This window comes from Lates calcarifer, linkage group LG5 (assembly GCF_001640805.2).
Source record: "Lates calcarifer isolate ASB-BC8 linkage group LG5, TLL_Latcal_v3, whole genome shotgun sequence".
Lineage (NCBI taxonomy): Eukaryota > Metazoa > Chordata > Actinopteri > Centropomidae > Lates > Lates calcarifer.
In genome coordinates, this window is record NC_066837.1 from 24,152,920 (window position 1) to 24,168,721 (window position 15,802).

General features: G+C 40.1%; 1 protein-coding gene across 5 annotated transcripts in view; it reads left to right on the forward strand.

Moving 5' to 3' along the window:
- rgs12b (regulator of G protein signaling 12b) overlaps positions 1-15,802 on the forward strand; it is a 46,765-nt gene that overhangs the window by 28,587 nt on the left and 2,376 nt on the right. For 2 of the 5 annotated variants that reach the window (XM_018664686.2, XM_018664687.2), the window contains exons 6-18: positions 3,478-3,499; positions 10,194-10,363; positions 10,783-10,875; positions 11,030-11,173; positions 12,191-12,373; positions 12,497-12,647; positions 12,904-12,998; positions 13,277-13,483; positions 13,702-13,775; positions 13,905-14,031; positions 14,155-14,251; positions 14,362-14,432; positions 15,465-15,636. In XM_018664686.2, coding sequence (XP_018520202.1) covers positions 3,478-3,499; positions 10,194-10,363; positions 10,783-10,875; positions 11,030-11,173; positions 12,191-12,373; positions 12,497-12,647; positions 12,904-12,998; positions 13,277-13,483; positions 13,702-13,775; positions 13,905-14,031; positions 14,155-14,251; positions 14,362-14,432; positions 15,465-15,636 — 1,606 coding nt within the window. The remainder of the gene's footprint in view (positions 1-3,477; positions 3,500-10,193; positions 10,364-10,782; positions 10,876-11,029; positions 11,174-12,190; positions 12,374-12,496; positions 12,648-12,903; positions 12,999-13,276; positions 13,484-13,701; positions 13,776-13,904; positions 14,032-14,154; positions 14,252-14,361; positions 14,433-15,464; positions 15,637-15,802) is intronic. The other 3 variants (XM_051070819.1, XM_051070820.1, XM_051070821.1) reach the window with 3 other exon arrangements.

Sequence of the window (15,802 nt, forward strand, 5' to 3'; positions counted from 1 at the left end):
ACTGTATAGGGGAACACTGCCAATAATGCTGAGGCAGTGTAGAGTTTACTAAGTCTGCAATGGAGGCAAAAAGTAGTACACATTGGGCCTATGAGGTAGCAGGACCTCTGTCTTATATACTGTGGGAGATAGATGTGATATGATTATGACTCTATATTATCAAGACTATAACATTTTCCAGCTGCATGTTTCTATGTGGATAGGAGGTTGGGGAGAGGAATGGAGGGAAAGTCTGGAAAACCCCAATCATTCCCTGTGGGCTGTCAGGAATGACCAGGACCTGCCAGGAGAGGAGGGGGAATCACTATTGGAATGAGTGGGGAAAGGGTGAAGAAAGGAGGGAGTGAAGAAGAGAATAACTTGAGGGATGAGTGGAAGGAGAGAAATGGGGGACAGAGCATGATGACTGGAGAGGAGGAAAAGAACAAACAAAAGGAGGGAGTTTGAGAAAAGGTTAGAGGGAAGTTAAAGGAGCAAAAGAGAGGAAAGGGGACTTGGGGCCTCGATCAGGGGCCAAGCCAGTCCACCACTGAGTATGCCTGGAAGTGATCACATTTGAGATGAATGAGCATTGGGGAGTGAACACACACACACACACACACACACACACACACACACACACACACACACAGAGAGAGAGAGAGACACACACAAGTTCATGTATGCAAAAGAATGTACCTACATACAAAGTACACATCTCAAACAGATGTTGACCATATGTATACATACTGTAAGCTACACCCATAAAAAATACACAGCATATTATAACACACTCATTAGAAATGCATACACATCAGGGACAGAATACATGCTGTTGAAAAGTGTGAGATGTGTAATGTGTGGGATTCTAATCAGCGTGAGGATTGGGTAACCAGTTTCCATTGGTGAGGTTTCTGCCTCTGTCATTTTCTCATGTCCTCTGTGGCGGTTCGACCACAATCAACTGCTATAAAGTCACATCAAATCTCTTTTCACACACTAGTGCCAACCTCTACTCTTCCAAGGACAGTCTGAAATAGCTAATCCCTGTGATTATGCTGGCTGTGCCATATGGCCTGGACAGGCTGGCCCAACTGAGGAAATAGCCAAGATGCACATTAATCAAACCAGTACATATGCTGTACTAAGGGGTCAACTTAATAAGATTTACATAGTGTACATTGAATCTGATTCAGAATATTACAGGATCTGTATGTGCTCCAATTTTTCACATCAAAGGCTGTGCTAATTTTTGAAGACTAATACCATGCTTGACTGGAGAATTGTCATGTTAACATGTTCCATATGAACAAGGTTACTGGCAGAAATTAGGTTATGGTGGGAAATCTGAGAGGGAATTTACATGCACTGAGGTAACCTGTTTACTGTAAAATGTGCATATTTTTGAACAAAGGTTGGTTAATTTTTTTGGGTTAGTGATATGAGACAAGATATAAGGCTTCTTGAAATTGTTTGAGGATGTCTGAGCATTTGGAGTGATGGTACAGTGTGAAACCAGACCAGATCACACTTTATTCCTTACAGTGTGAATGTCTCTGAACTTTACAGTGTACCGCTCAGCTGTGGAAACAGACTTATTTTGAATGCTACAGTAGAAGCCTCTATTTTAGTTGTAGGCTAGTTTCAGTTTTAGTCATTTTCATTATTTCAAACACAAAGAGTGCTCCTACGTGTGATCATCTTTTCTTTCATCCTGTGCACTGTTGTCACAGCATTATTTTCTCCATTCTTTGTGCACATGTGTTCTTAAAACTCCACTGGGAGCCCTGTTATGCACACATGGCCATGGCTGTCAGAAATCAAGCCATCTTACCATGGTTTTACTCATACTTTGTTAAGTGGTTGTCTTACATAAATGATTTTTAGTAACTCACATTACTGCAGAAAGCTGACAGTAACTGGGCCACATTAGTTTATGTAAATACTCTGAGATAAATGACAACTATTTACTGGTTCCCCATGGTAGTGAGGGGGTTTACTCAAGGTAGTAGCACTTCCCTATCTATTAGTAAGCTTTCACTGTGAGGTTAAGGATTGGGTGTGGACACCCTGCTGCTCAGTGTTTAGGTTGAATATAATATCGTAAAATACAATTCTCTGTTGAGGGATTGCAATAACGACATCTTCAAAATATGCTCAAACTTGTATTTGATGGCTGGTTTGGTTTCTGCTTTGCAATGAGACTTGTGGTGACTGTATCAGGTGCCATTCAACAAGCCAAAATGAGGAAGAAACTACTTGTTTTTCTCAGAAATGAAGCTGAAACATTTCTCACCCATGACCCTAACACAACTCTGTAGAAACACCAGGTCATCCAGGAGACTCCCATGTGTCTGTGTTGACTAATAATGAAATCATTAATAGTTAATTTCCAAATGCAAGTGAAGCATATAAAATACCTTCAGAACTAGTATATCTGCCTACACACAGTAGCTGCTCTATAGCGTGCCTTCTATTATATGAGCAGACACAAAGCCAACCATTAGTGAGATTGGTGGTCAGATTAACAATTTCTAAAGTCTCTGACACATATATGTGACTCTGTTGATTTTATCAGCTCTTTGGGTAAAAAATAATTTGTATTCTCTTTTCTCTCTTCTCGTCTTAAATTGTTGCCCACTCCTTTCTCCTCTCATTCCTATTTGTCTCTTTGTCTTTCTCTCTTCCCCCTTTCTCCCTTTTGTCTACTCCTCTCCTTTTGCTCCCTCTGAGTCACAGAGTGTTTCAACTATGTTCCAGAGTTAGCTACATTACTGATGTCTGTGTTGAATGAGCTCATCCCAGCTCAGCATGTCTGGGATAAAAATCACTGCATTGTATGCAGTGTGTGTTTTTTATCTATTTGCTCTTTTGTGCCTATGTCAGGGAAATAGGATTTGAGTCCAAATTAAGTTTGGTTTGAATATGTGTTTGTATTTGTGCCTTTGTCTGTGTTTGTGCGAGTGAAAGATGAGGGAGAGAGTGATTGAAAATCAAATGAGTGAATCAGTAAAAGCTGTTGAATAGATAAGTTTAAACTGATGGTTAAAGAGTTGAAATTGATAAACTAACTGTAATTGGTGATTGTGAAATATGCAAGCAAACATCACACTTAACTGTGATATCGGGGGCAGGTAGGCCTAAACTTCCCCTTTTCACCTCCTCACACACACTCATCCACACATGCACACAGTAAGCCCCACCCATCTGAGGAAGTTTTCTTGCAGAGCAAGTGCAGCCAGTTCACAGATGATTCCACCCACACACAAGACAATGAGTGTGGGCGCTAACTTTACTGTGTCATGATGTGAAAGTGTATGAGATAATCAGGCCAGGTCCTGTGACAAACACAGTCAGTCTGTGTCGTCCATGGGGCCAAAAGTGCATGCCCGGGCAGCTGCATCCATGCCCACATGTTCTGTTGGAGCTTGTATGAATGTGTGTCATCTGGGTAATGAGTGAAGATCCTAATCCATGTCTCTCTGTGCTTTTTTACAGTCTGCTGCAGTCTCCGATGGAGGTGAGTAAACACGCCTTTTCAACATCTGATATCCTCATTGTCTGTTTTCATTATCTATGCTCTTTCTCATGATCTCCAGTATTCATTTCTTCTCTACCATTTTCTGTTTTTTTTATTTTAGACTACTCTAAATTCACTCACCTCAGTCCTTTAGTTGCTCTGATGAACTTTAAGTAGCACGTAAAGGGATGAAATACTACATTTGGTATATTGACCTCATTAATATGTGGCAGCTGTCACTAAATTCACATAAACAACAGCAAATCTGGTTTGACCTGTTCAACAGCTGCCCCACCTCTGTCTGCTCTGCTGCTGTTGGCAGGCTGCAACCTATAGATAGTCCCAGATTTGTAAACATATGAGCTGCACATGAGAACTTTTAGTGGCAAGCCATGGATAGGACGGGCTAGCATTTTGCTTTTGCTCTTCTAATTTTTATACAAATGTTTGTGATACAGAGATTTGAATTAGATGCAGTAGTTAATATTTGAATTTCTGCATTACATAATATAATAAGTAAAGTTTGCATCAAGTGTTGTCTCAGCTTAGCAAGGTGTTTATAGCTGCACAAATTGGATGATGGTGTAACTTTTGGACTGAGTCTCCTCAAGATAATTGTGTGTTGCATGCATAAAAGTGACAGAAGTAATTATGTCAAAAGAGAGTGAGAGGTTGGAGTCCTGTCTACTGTCTCCACATACCTGGCACAAATCCCAGCATGTGTGGGCATGGTTGTCAGAGAAAGTCACAGAAATTGTTGGGCATAGTCCTCCCAGTTAGAAAGATATGGGGAAGGGGCTTCAGTGATTTGTTAATATCTGACTCAGTGTTATTCCACATTTGCTTTTGAGGATTTTTCAGGATGTCAGACATTCAGACACTGCTTTGTAAATGAATAGACTTCGCTCCATTGTCAGGTTGTGTAGTATTGGAGCTCATCTAAAGTAAACTCTTGTGTGTTTTGTGCAATTAGCATGTGCCTACAACAACAACAGCTCTCAGATTTAGGGGACTTCTAATGGTGCTTTATCGCCTCACAAATGCACTTGAAAGACACGGTTTACTGCAGATGGGAGATAAAGGGAGGAAGAGGAGGTGAGAAACAAGACAAAAGGGGTTTAGAATCCATGGCAGACATGTTTACAATCTGCTCTAATGTAGAAGTGTTTATGGCTACTTATTCACACCACGTGTCTCTGGAGGAGAGAGTGTCCTTAGTGAGGGAAGTGGGCTCTGCTTCCACATTTACAGTGTGTGCATGTGATGGAACATGATGGCATAGGAATGGATGAAAATGTTAAATGGTTCCTCCCACTTGTTCAAACTGGAAAGTAGAAGTATAGATCATTATCACTAGGACAAAACAATTGTTACAGCATGTACACACAGCAAGCCACTCACTTGATGTGTCTGTTTTTAGTTTTATTTTGGCAAAAATGTTCTGTGTGTCTCTGTAAATGATATGGCCTCTTTTGTTGTTACCTTCTGAGATTGGGATGGTAGTTTATTGATATTGTACATTCAGAGTGGAGATACTCATTAACTCAGTTAAGGCTAACTGGTGAATGTTATCTCAGGAATCCTGCTCAGCCAACCCAAACAATTCTGTGAGAAAGTTGCTAAAAATACTCAAAAATGAGACAAAAAATTAAACTCAATGGGATGAGCCATGTTCCTGGTTTTAGCTTTTATAATCAAAGATGGAAAGATCAACTCTAATTTTAGAACTTGAGGGAGTGTGAATTTTTCTTGAGTGCTTCTGTTTCCACAGAATTTATCATCAAATTAAAAAATGTATTCCTGTAGTCTTTCAAATAACAGTTGTACAGATTATTGATTATTTTGTGAGAAGCTGAGCTTTGGGTAGACATTGTCTTCCTGTGGAACATAGGACTCCACTCCCCTTTGCCTTGCTTTGTTGGAGTTACAATAAAGTCCATTCTTCTCTTGCAATATTTCAGATGGTGACAGCTGACAAAAAGCTGAGAAAACTGAAACATATTTGTCCAAATATTTCCATTTATCAAGCTCTGAGTTGGCCCTTTTGGCTTTTAACAATAATTTACCATCTTCACAATGCTGCCATTTATTACTGCCCATTTGACTCATTCAAATGTTTAACTGAACTTCCTTTCAAGTATCACAGGTATTGTAGAATGAATTTCGGTCTTTTTTGTGTGCATATGCTGAAAACTGTCACTTTATGTTCAATACAGTAGGCAGACTGTACTTGCAAAGTTATTTTTGAAAGCTGATGGCTGTAATATATTAGATTTTGTATTGTACCTTAGTGGGAACACAAATCACAAATTTTGATTTATTTTCACTCGTCAGAAAAGTTAAGACAAGACTAGGATAACAGATATTCTTCCTTATTTTATGCATCTGTCAGTCAATGTGTGTGTGTGTGTGTGTGTGTGTGTGTTTGAACTATATGGGGGCTGCAGGCCTCATTAGTCTCAGTAGTGGCTTTTCTTTAACAAGCTCCTCATCAATACTGCAGTTTTTGTGTATGTGTGTGTTGTGTGCACATATACATGTTTGTGCTCTGGCGTTTTTAGTTCCCTCCTCCCTCGACTCTGAATTATTCATCATCTTAAGGCCTGTGTGCGCTTGTATCGCTTACCTGGAAGCTCTCAGAGGTGTGTGTGTGAACTACATGAGGGTGCGTGTGCATGTTGTGACCTGACTCTCTATGTGGTCTCTCAGGTTGTCAGCCAGGTTGCTCACCACCAATAGCCTTGTTCTCTGCCTCAGTCTCCTTTTTCTTTTCTTCCTTTTTTCCCTCCTTCTCTCTCCTCCTCCCTGTGATGTTGTCATCTGTGTGTGTGTGCGTATATGCGCCGTCTTGGACTGTGTGTTCAAACTGGTGTGTTTGAGGTTGTGAGAGGCCCTGATAGGGTGAGTATGGATGGAGGGGCTTGGATACCCCTTAGGATGCGCTACCTGCCTCGCTGGCACCACACAGGCTCCTACCAACTCTACCCAGGTGAGGTGATAGCTGGATCTTTAAATGCTTGTTTTTCAAGTAAGGAAATTGCAGATTTTAGGCACAGAGGAGCAATACACCTAACATATTAACAGCAGAAGGCTTTGATGTTTTAGCTTACCATAGGTTAGTTATAGTTTGTGGCTGAAATTCTGTTAAGGATTTTCAAGTTTAATAGGAATTCCTTGATCAGAGGACAGAGATGGTTTGTTAAGTACATAGTTTTGTAACAAACTAACTAACTGTAGGTTGGAAATCAGATGAGCTTAACATGTCTGTATAAATATGGAAGGGCAGCTGTTCTGTTTAACAGTGTTGTTGCAAGTCTGAATACTGTGATGATTAAGTATGTATGTCTATTAAGTAATGCTGTCTGTAGATCAAATTCAATTTTTTTAGAATAGGAAAGTAAATGTTTTCCTTATTATATCTTTATCATCTGCTATTACAGAAGTTTAACTGTGCACACACACTGAATAGCTCTGCTATTCATTTCCACTGTGAAATATTTCAGTAAATGACTAACTTCCTTTTGCATAGATGGCAAATGTATCTTTTGTGAAATTTAGGTTTTAGAAGGCACATATTATTTGGTGTTTTTTTTTTTTTATTTCATGACTACACAAGCAACAAACAGAAAGAAGAAAAAAATGAAATGAGAGGCATCCTTTCTTACATCCTTTATTACTTATAAAGAGGTTAAAACCCCCATATCCCCCTGTTCCGTACCCTGAACTTTCAGCGAGGAACAAATTTGAATTAATGCAATATAGCTTTAGAGCTAAAAACCCCACTTTTAAGATATTTGACTGTATATTTCCTAAGAGAGATTATTTTAATTTCCTTGATACTTTTTATGGGAAAGTGCTCATATTCATTGTAGACAGTTAAAAAAAATGTAAAGATGTTATATTACTCCTTCATCATGTATTCATTTTTGAAAATAGCTACTGCATACTTCAGCGACTGTAACATTACATTCAGTATTATTTCATAGGTAGATATTTGTACTATGTTGACTTAAACATTTTCTATCTCTGTGTGATATCGACTGAGTGTTTTCCATTTGGTTCAGGAAATTTCCAAGTTACAGTTTGTAATGATTTGGGTTGTTGCATACAAGATGATTTCATCTTGTTCTGTGTGTCTAGACAAAATATTAATCTTAACTTCTTAGTTCATTATGCATATTTTGCAGTTCAATTTTTTTAACCAATTTCTTCAACTAGTAGTATTAGAAAACAATAATAAAGCCTACACTTAGTGGGCTGTCTTGTGACAGTTGGATTCTTCTTTCAGACTTTTTCCACTAGAGCAGGGCTTCATGATCTCAAAATCAAATCAAGCTGCTCAGTGATTAAATGAGTTATGATTGCACTCTTTTATATATGAAGGATATGTTGCCATTGAAATTAATTACTTTGGATTTATCTGGCAAACCTGCTTCAGGTACTATTAGCCTAGACTAGCTTTATTGAGTTCTAATGAGTTAAAGTTGAAGTTGTCACAATAGGAGAAAGAGAATCCATGACATGAACTGGGAGGTCCTAGGTGAGTTGGTATGGAATGACCCTTTGACAGAAATTGTTATGTCTAATTGTGTGTAATCAGGCTTCTTTTTAAATGAAATCGTCATTTAATTTAGACTATACTGGATGTAAGTATTTTGCTTGGTTTGGTTTGTCTGTTGGCTTGGATGAGTTGTGATTGTCACAAAGGAAGAATGTGGGAATCGTGCCCAGTGTGAATTAGAGAAACAAAGACATAATGACGTCACACAATACAGTAATATAGAATGATGTCTGAGACTCCTTTTATGTTATTCATAGTCTGATATGACTTGTTATGATGTGCAGTGTAACTAAGTACATTTACTTAGGTACTGCACTTAAGTACAAATTCGAGGTACTTGTACTTTACTCAAAAATTTCCATTTTATGCAAATATTGTAGTCTTTACTCCACTACATTTGTTTGACAGCTTCAGTCACTAGTTTCTTTTCACGTTGCAATTTTTCATATCCTTCCTGTCTAGTGAAAACCATGTATCTCCAAATGTGTTGATTTTGAATGTTTGTGATAAACTGACAGGAATACATGTTCTTATTGAGAAAATTCTCCTCCGTTCTTAAGGTGAACAAACTATTTAAAACCCCTCTGACAGAGTATGGTTTCGACCTGCTCTATATGAAAAGTGCCGTGAGGTAACTTTTGATGATTTGGTGCTACATAAATAAAATTTACTTGACCTGACTGTTGAGGGTGTATGTTGTGAAAGACTCCAGCCTCTGTGACACTGAACAGGATACATGGTTTAGAGAAGGCATGGATAAATGTTTACTTCTCATTCACAGAGACATATTACTATTACTGACTGAAGTAGAAGTCTCATGAGTTGTTTACTATGCTGTTAGAAAGTGAATGAGAGTGAAGCGGTTTGGAAAAACTGATGAAAAATATCCTCAGAGTGAAAACTGTCATTGGTAACATTAAACGGAAGAAAAATGTGCAAAAGCGGAAATCACACTGGAATTATTTATTAATAGCCAAGTTTCCAGGTTTTAAATCACACAGGACTTTTAACTGCAGGCAGGATACTGGTCTTTCAGTTTATTTGCAGGATTTGCGTCGTCTCAGGCACCTGACCGCTGATGCTTTCCCTCTGGCTGTTCTTGTATTTGTTTTATCTCAACTTAGCAGCCTACTTTCAGTCCATCAGGCCTGAAGCTCCTTTATTAAGGTTATTCTCAGCTTCTCAATGTGCCTCTGTCTTCTGCCTCCTGATCTTGTTGCTTTGCAAATCTGTCTACAAATTAGAAACACAGATGGAGTAAGTGGTGGGAAAATTAATCGATTCTTAGATGCATTTGGACTCTCCTCTGAATGATTCCTTAATAGGAATTCTGGAATATGGCTTTATGAGTAAAACTTATTTTTAACTGAGAGTAAACATAATACAAAACAGTACTGTTTAAGATATTTGCTACTGAACTAATAGTTCATTTGTACACTTATCGGAGTTCTGAGCTGAAGAGAACAGTGTGGAGCGATATTTGCAGCTACTGAGGATACTTTTCTTGCACTAATAAATGATTTAAGTACATGATCTTTCTCAATGTTTTTGTTTATTGACTTTCTCTGGAATTGCATTGTGATGTTATGAGCATATAATATTATTGTTTTACTCAACTCTCCTGTCCACAACTAGACAGGTTTTTGTTTTACATAGTTTTGTCTGATACAATGCCTGACAGTGGAACTGGATTTTGCTGATATTTACTGTTGTGACAGTAATAGTTACTGGGTCCAATCTGTGATATCAGTATGGTAGGAACTGTATGAATGAAAGTCTGTGGCATGGATATTGTGTTGCAAAGCACAAGATAAAGCAACAGAAAACCACAGCATGTGTGGGTAGAGGAGGTCTCACTGGACTGGCTGTTACTCTGGCCTTATCACTGGCATGCTGCTGATAGTACTGGCTTCAAGTAGAGCCCCTGCAGACAGAGAGAAACAGTGCAGCAAACAGCAAGAAAGCAGAGAGGCAGTTATAATCAATAATGGGAAAAAAAATAATTAGCTTGATTTTATGTCATATAATCCAGACCATGTTATTATGCTGTTTTATAAAAATGTTATGGCTGAGGTCACCCTACTACTGTACAGCTCTTTGATGTTGTGTATATTTGCTTGGGTGTGTGAACAGAACTGAACAGCGTGGAGCTGCAGGGCTGCAGCAGCGACAACAGTCTGAATAGTAATGCCAGCCTGCCCAGTGTCCAGAGCCACCGACGCCACACTGAAAGGAGAGTGGCCAGCTGGGCCGTCTGTTTCGAGAGACTGCTGCAAGATCCCGTGGGAGTCCGCTACTTCTCGGTACTATGACAGCACATGACTGCTGCTGGCCAGCACATGCTCATAACAGTCACTTGAATCAAACTTCTCTCATTTTGCAGAGTTAAATATATAGGGAGGGAAAGGTGTGTTTTCCACAAGACAAAAACCTGAGGAGTCTATCAAATCTAAATTTTAGAGAGTTTGAAATGCTCTTTCTAGACCCTAGTATATATGTGGATGCTGATATAAGACAGACACACAAGTTAAAAGCCATATTTGAGCTGCATGTTGTGGTCATATCATTTGTTTGATCATGTCAGGCTGACCATTTGTTATTTCTCACATCAACTAACTCTGCTTTATTATTATGAGAACACTTCTATCTTCTGACTTCATGTTTGTATTAGTTTGTCTGATTTTTTCTAATTTTTGATCCACATTTGATTCTTGTGCTACAGGAGTTCCTAAAGAAAGAATTCAGTGAGGAGAACATCCTGTTTTGGCAGGCTTGTGAGTTTTTCAGCCATGTCCCTGAGAGTGACAAGAAGCAGGTAGCAGATCACAAAATATATCCATTTACACCCCTCTAGCAATAATGTGTTAATCAGCTGTCTTCATTGCTCATCTTATCTTCTTTTTTATCTTTTCTTCAACCTCTCCCCCACCTTCCACGTCCCATTTTCCTGAATCTCCCACCTTCTCCAGCTCTCTCAACGTGCCAGGGAGATCTACAACAGCTTCCTGTCCAGTAAAGCCACAACACCGGTCAACATAGATAGTCAAGCTCAGCTCGCTGACGACATACTCAATGCCCCGCGACCTGACATGTTCAAGGAGCAGCAACTGCAGGTAGCTTATACACTAAAAACACACACCAACCCCAAACTCAATATAACCACTAACCTATGTCAAAAAGGAAGCTTCTGCCCCAGAAGCTGTACTTTGATGACACTGACCTCTGACCTCTTCCTCGTGAGCAGGAAGTGAAAAAAGGCTCTCCCTGAAGGACCAATTTATTGTTATTCATAAAACTGAATCAAAACAGACCCCTGTTGAAAATGTATTAGTATTAGTATTAGTCAACTATTCATTTCAGCCTGCTGTCTAGCATCATGGATGTGAATGGCTTCTTAGATGTGCATGTTGTAGAAGGGGGAAAACTTGCTGAAAAGCTCTATTGATTTCAGCAGCTGAGTACAGATGTTCAGTCTGATAAGAGTCACAAGGCTAGAAGGATATCCTCACCATCACTCTCTATATTTTTACACATCAAACACTCACACATATTCTTTCAAATATGCACACACATATCAAAGCCTGAGATTAGCTTTTCCAGAATAACCCTTGACTTGTAAAAAGATCTTGTAGTGCAATTCATTTAAGATTTTGAATTAGACTTACACATACATGTGGACACAAATATACATATAAACATACTTTATACCCAATGTCACTTTTATACAAGAAATATTGAAATCTAGGCAGATTTTAGTTCAGTTCATTGGGCATGTTCATGCTCCCCAGAGGACAGACACATTTGATTTTAAAGACCCCATGGCCTTCTCCTTTAGCGTCATCCTGTGAACGAAGCCTAGATTTTAACATTCCAAGAAAACAGAATCATCAGTAGATCAAGAATCATCTGATGTCCTTTCAACATCTGCAAGCATCTTGTCGTCATCAATTTTTTCAGTCTTCTTTCCTTCTGTTACCTTTTAGTCTCCTTCCTTTCCCTTTTTAATTGTTGTTTAAACTTCCTTTCTTAAATCTTTTTGCCATTTTTTCCTTCTTTTTGTGTGCTTGTGTGCATTCCTTCCTGTATGTTCTGTTCACTTATTATTTCTTTCCTTCCTTTTCCCTCTTAAGATCTTCAACCTGATGAAGTTTGACAGCTACACACGGTTTCTCAAGTCTCTGCTGTACCAGGAGTGTATGCTGGCAGAGGTAGAGGGCAGGCCCCTGCCTGACCCTTACCACATCCCCAGCAGCCCTACCTCCAAACACAGCACCACTGGCTCTGACCGTTCCAACCTCTCCACACCCAAGAAGGTAACACAACACACATGACCAATGTGTGTGTGTGCGTGTGTGCTTGTGCTCTAATGGGTTTGCATATGTCATGTGTGCCTGTCTTTGCTTCTACCCCTATTTGATTTTGTTTGTGTGTTCTAGGAGGACAAAAAGAGCAAATCTGGTCGTTCATTGAATGAGGACAGCAGGGATGATTCAGGAGATAGGAGGAAAGGCATGTTCTTCTCCTGGTCCCGCAACAGGAGCTTCGGAAAAGGCCCCAAGAAGCGAGAGCTGGCTGACTTCAACTATAGTCAGTAGTTTTGTTTTGGTTTTTGTTTTTTCAGTGTCAGTGTATGAGTTCCTTGATTCTTCATATGACTATGGATTCCTCTCAAAGCTAATCAGTTGCAGATTTAAACACCTGAAAAACATGCTTAAAAATATATTATTTTAAAAAATTGGCACATTCAATTTGGAAAGATATTTTTATATTTAATATAGAGATTTGGAATTATTCCCCTGTTGTCTTTCTTCTAGACACTACTGATGACTTTATTACCTTTCAGATTTCTCTGGCAGTAATGGCCGCCGTGAATCCCAGGGTTCACTGTCATCAGGAGCCAGTCTGGAGCTGGGGACATCAGGGTCAGGCAAGAATGAGGTCAGTCTAGAATGAGACATCACTAGATAATCATTTTAGGCATTACAGTAATAGGCACATAGATATTCACATCAGCGTGGAGCAGCTTTATCTTCACCCTCTGATTTTTAATTGATATACTTTAAAAGTAACTTTGAGTAAAAGAATTGAGATTACAGAAATATTGTCAAACTTACTCTTTTTCTCTGCTCAAACTCCATCTTATTGTTTTTAACCCTCTTCTCCCTGTCTTGCCTCCTCACCCCCTCCCTGTCCTTGTCTTTGTTTTCTTCATCCAGGGTGATGCTTCCCGTGGTGCAGGGTCAGCAGAGCGCGGAGTGGGCAGCGCCCCCTTGAGGCAGTGTAACATAAGCTTGCCGGACGGCTCATGTTGCTCTGTGCCACTGAGGGCCGGAGTGTCCATCAGGGACCTGCTGCTGGGCCTCTGTGAGAAGCTCTGCATCAACCTGGCAGCTATAGACCTCTTCCTGGTTGGAGGGGAGAAGGTATCCTAAACTACAATAATGCTACAAACATGCTTATCTAACCAAAAACCAAATTAAGCTTAAGCTTAAGCTTAACTTAAAAAAAAAAAAAAAAAATCTGTAATAATTTTAAAGCTGCACTTTTTTCTACTTATGAGTCAATAATTTCAAACTGTAGGGTTGTGCAACTAGGTGGACATCTTTGATGATGAATTTGTTCTGTTTCACTTTTTCCTCAGCCACTTGTTTTGGACCAAGACTGTATGACATTGTGCTCTCGGGACCTCCGACTAGAAAAACGTACTCTCTTCAGGTACAGTAACATACAGTCTTAAACAGTTATGTATTCATTCTGTCTTTCTGTCATCTGTCATACTGGCCACTGATGCTACTGTTGCACAGACCTATGGGGAAAAAAAAATTTTGTTCTTTTCTTCTCTAGACTGGATTTAGTCCCTATTAACCGGTCTGTGGGCCTGAAAGCTAAACCCACCAAGCCAGTGACTGAAGTCCTCAGGCCTGTGGTTGCCAAATACGGCCTGCACCTCTCTGACTTGGTGGCACGCATTGTAAGTCACTCATCATCCTGGCTGCCTGTAGATAGACAGACAGAAATAGACAGACAGTTAATATGATAACCTCTAACTCTTCTCATATATGTGTGTGTGTGTGTGTGTGTCTGTGTAATGCAGAGTGGGGAGTCAGAGCCTTTAGATCTAGGTCTTCCTATTTCCAACCTGGATGGGCTGCGAGTGGTGTTGGATATAGCAGAACACATTCCTGGAAAAGGCAAGGAGCACACACGCAGTTTCTGTCAATAATAACTGTTGGCTGGTATCTTTCTTTGACAACATATTGAACGTCAGAGTCTCTAAAAGGGCTCCTTGTCTTTCATTCAGCAGACAAACAGAAAGTAGCTCCCTCTAAGAGTCACATCCCGGCCTCTACAAGCAGAAACCAATCAACAACAGTAAGATCTTCTCCAACTTCCATTTCATTCTCTTCTTGCTCTGGAATGTTCCATAACCCACCGAATGTCTTCACTTCCTGGTCGACAATGTCACGCTACTAAGTGTCTCTCATGCTGTCTCCAATCACCCATGTCTGTATGCAATGTGTTAAAGATGTGTGCAGGTTTACAATGTGTGTCTCTGGCAATGTTCGGGCTGTGTGTGACTGTAACTATGTGCACTGTTGCTGTTGGGACTGAGAGCCTCGTCACACTCTCAAGGTTCCTAATGTTCCATTATTGTGGTCTGCCTGTGGCCGAATGCATCATCAACTTTGCTCTCTGGTTTGCTGATTCTCTTTCTTCCATAACAAACCCACTGGCCAGGCGATACAAACCCTGCCCTGGAGGGGCATTCACTGGGTCTCGCAACCTCTAAAAATCTCCCTTTAGGGATGCAGGTGGTGGTGGCAATAGCACTTTGGATCGCTGTCGGGGGTTTTCTTGTTATTATTGGGGTTTCACCTGATCAATGACCATCTGGAATGGTTGTTTATTGATTTCATGGTTGATTCTAAAACACTCTTTATTTCTCACCTCAGGGGCAGTAGTGTGGGTTTTAGTTGTAGATAGTTGGTCCCTGCAGTGTTGTGGTGTGTGTTGTTAGCCTACATGTTGGTGATGCTTAGTACTCAGTGTTGGACATGGCAGTTTGCCATCTGAATGAAACACCCCACGTGTCTTTTAGTTAAAACTAATCAAATGTATATATTTTACCAGAATAATTTCCAATGAATGTCACTGATTATGAATTACACCAAGTCAATATTTCACTTTCATAATTATTTAGATCCCATTTAATTTTCCCTCTCAAAAACAGCCTCCATTATTGACACGTGTTCCCTCTTTCCCATCAAATTGTTTACAATTTGTCCCCGTCCTCATCATCAGTAGCACCAGTCCCCATGTGTTGTCATAAATTGCGCCCATACTTGCACCGCCATGACTCATCAGGGCTCTAATGCCCCGCTCCGCTCTCCTTGTGGCCCCCAGGGGGAGGACAGGCCTTCAGGGAAAGCCGGTTCAGCCCACCCCCATGGGGAAAACGGCAAGGCTGGGCACATCCCTGATACACGAGGCCAGGCCTTACCCAACCACTCTGTCTCTCTCCATAAGGCTCCGGAGAAAAGAAAGCAGAAAAAGATTAATATAGACGAAGCTGAAGGTAAAGACTGAACAACCTCCTTCCTCTCTCTTTTGTTTCTGTAGCTGTGTTGCTGTGATCACACTAACCCTTTTGCCTGTCAGCAGTATTGCAGAAGCAGCACCAAATGCTTTCGAAGCTAGCTAGCTACATGTAGCACAGTCTGCTCACACTGAATGTAGCTTTG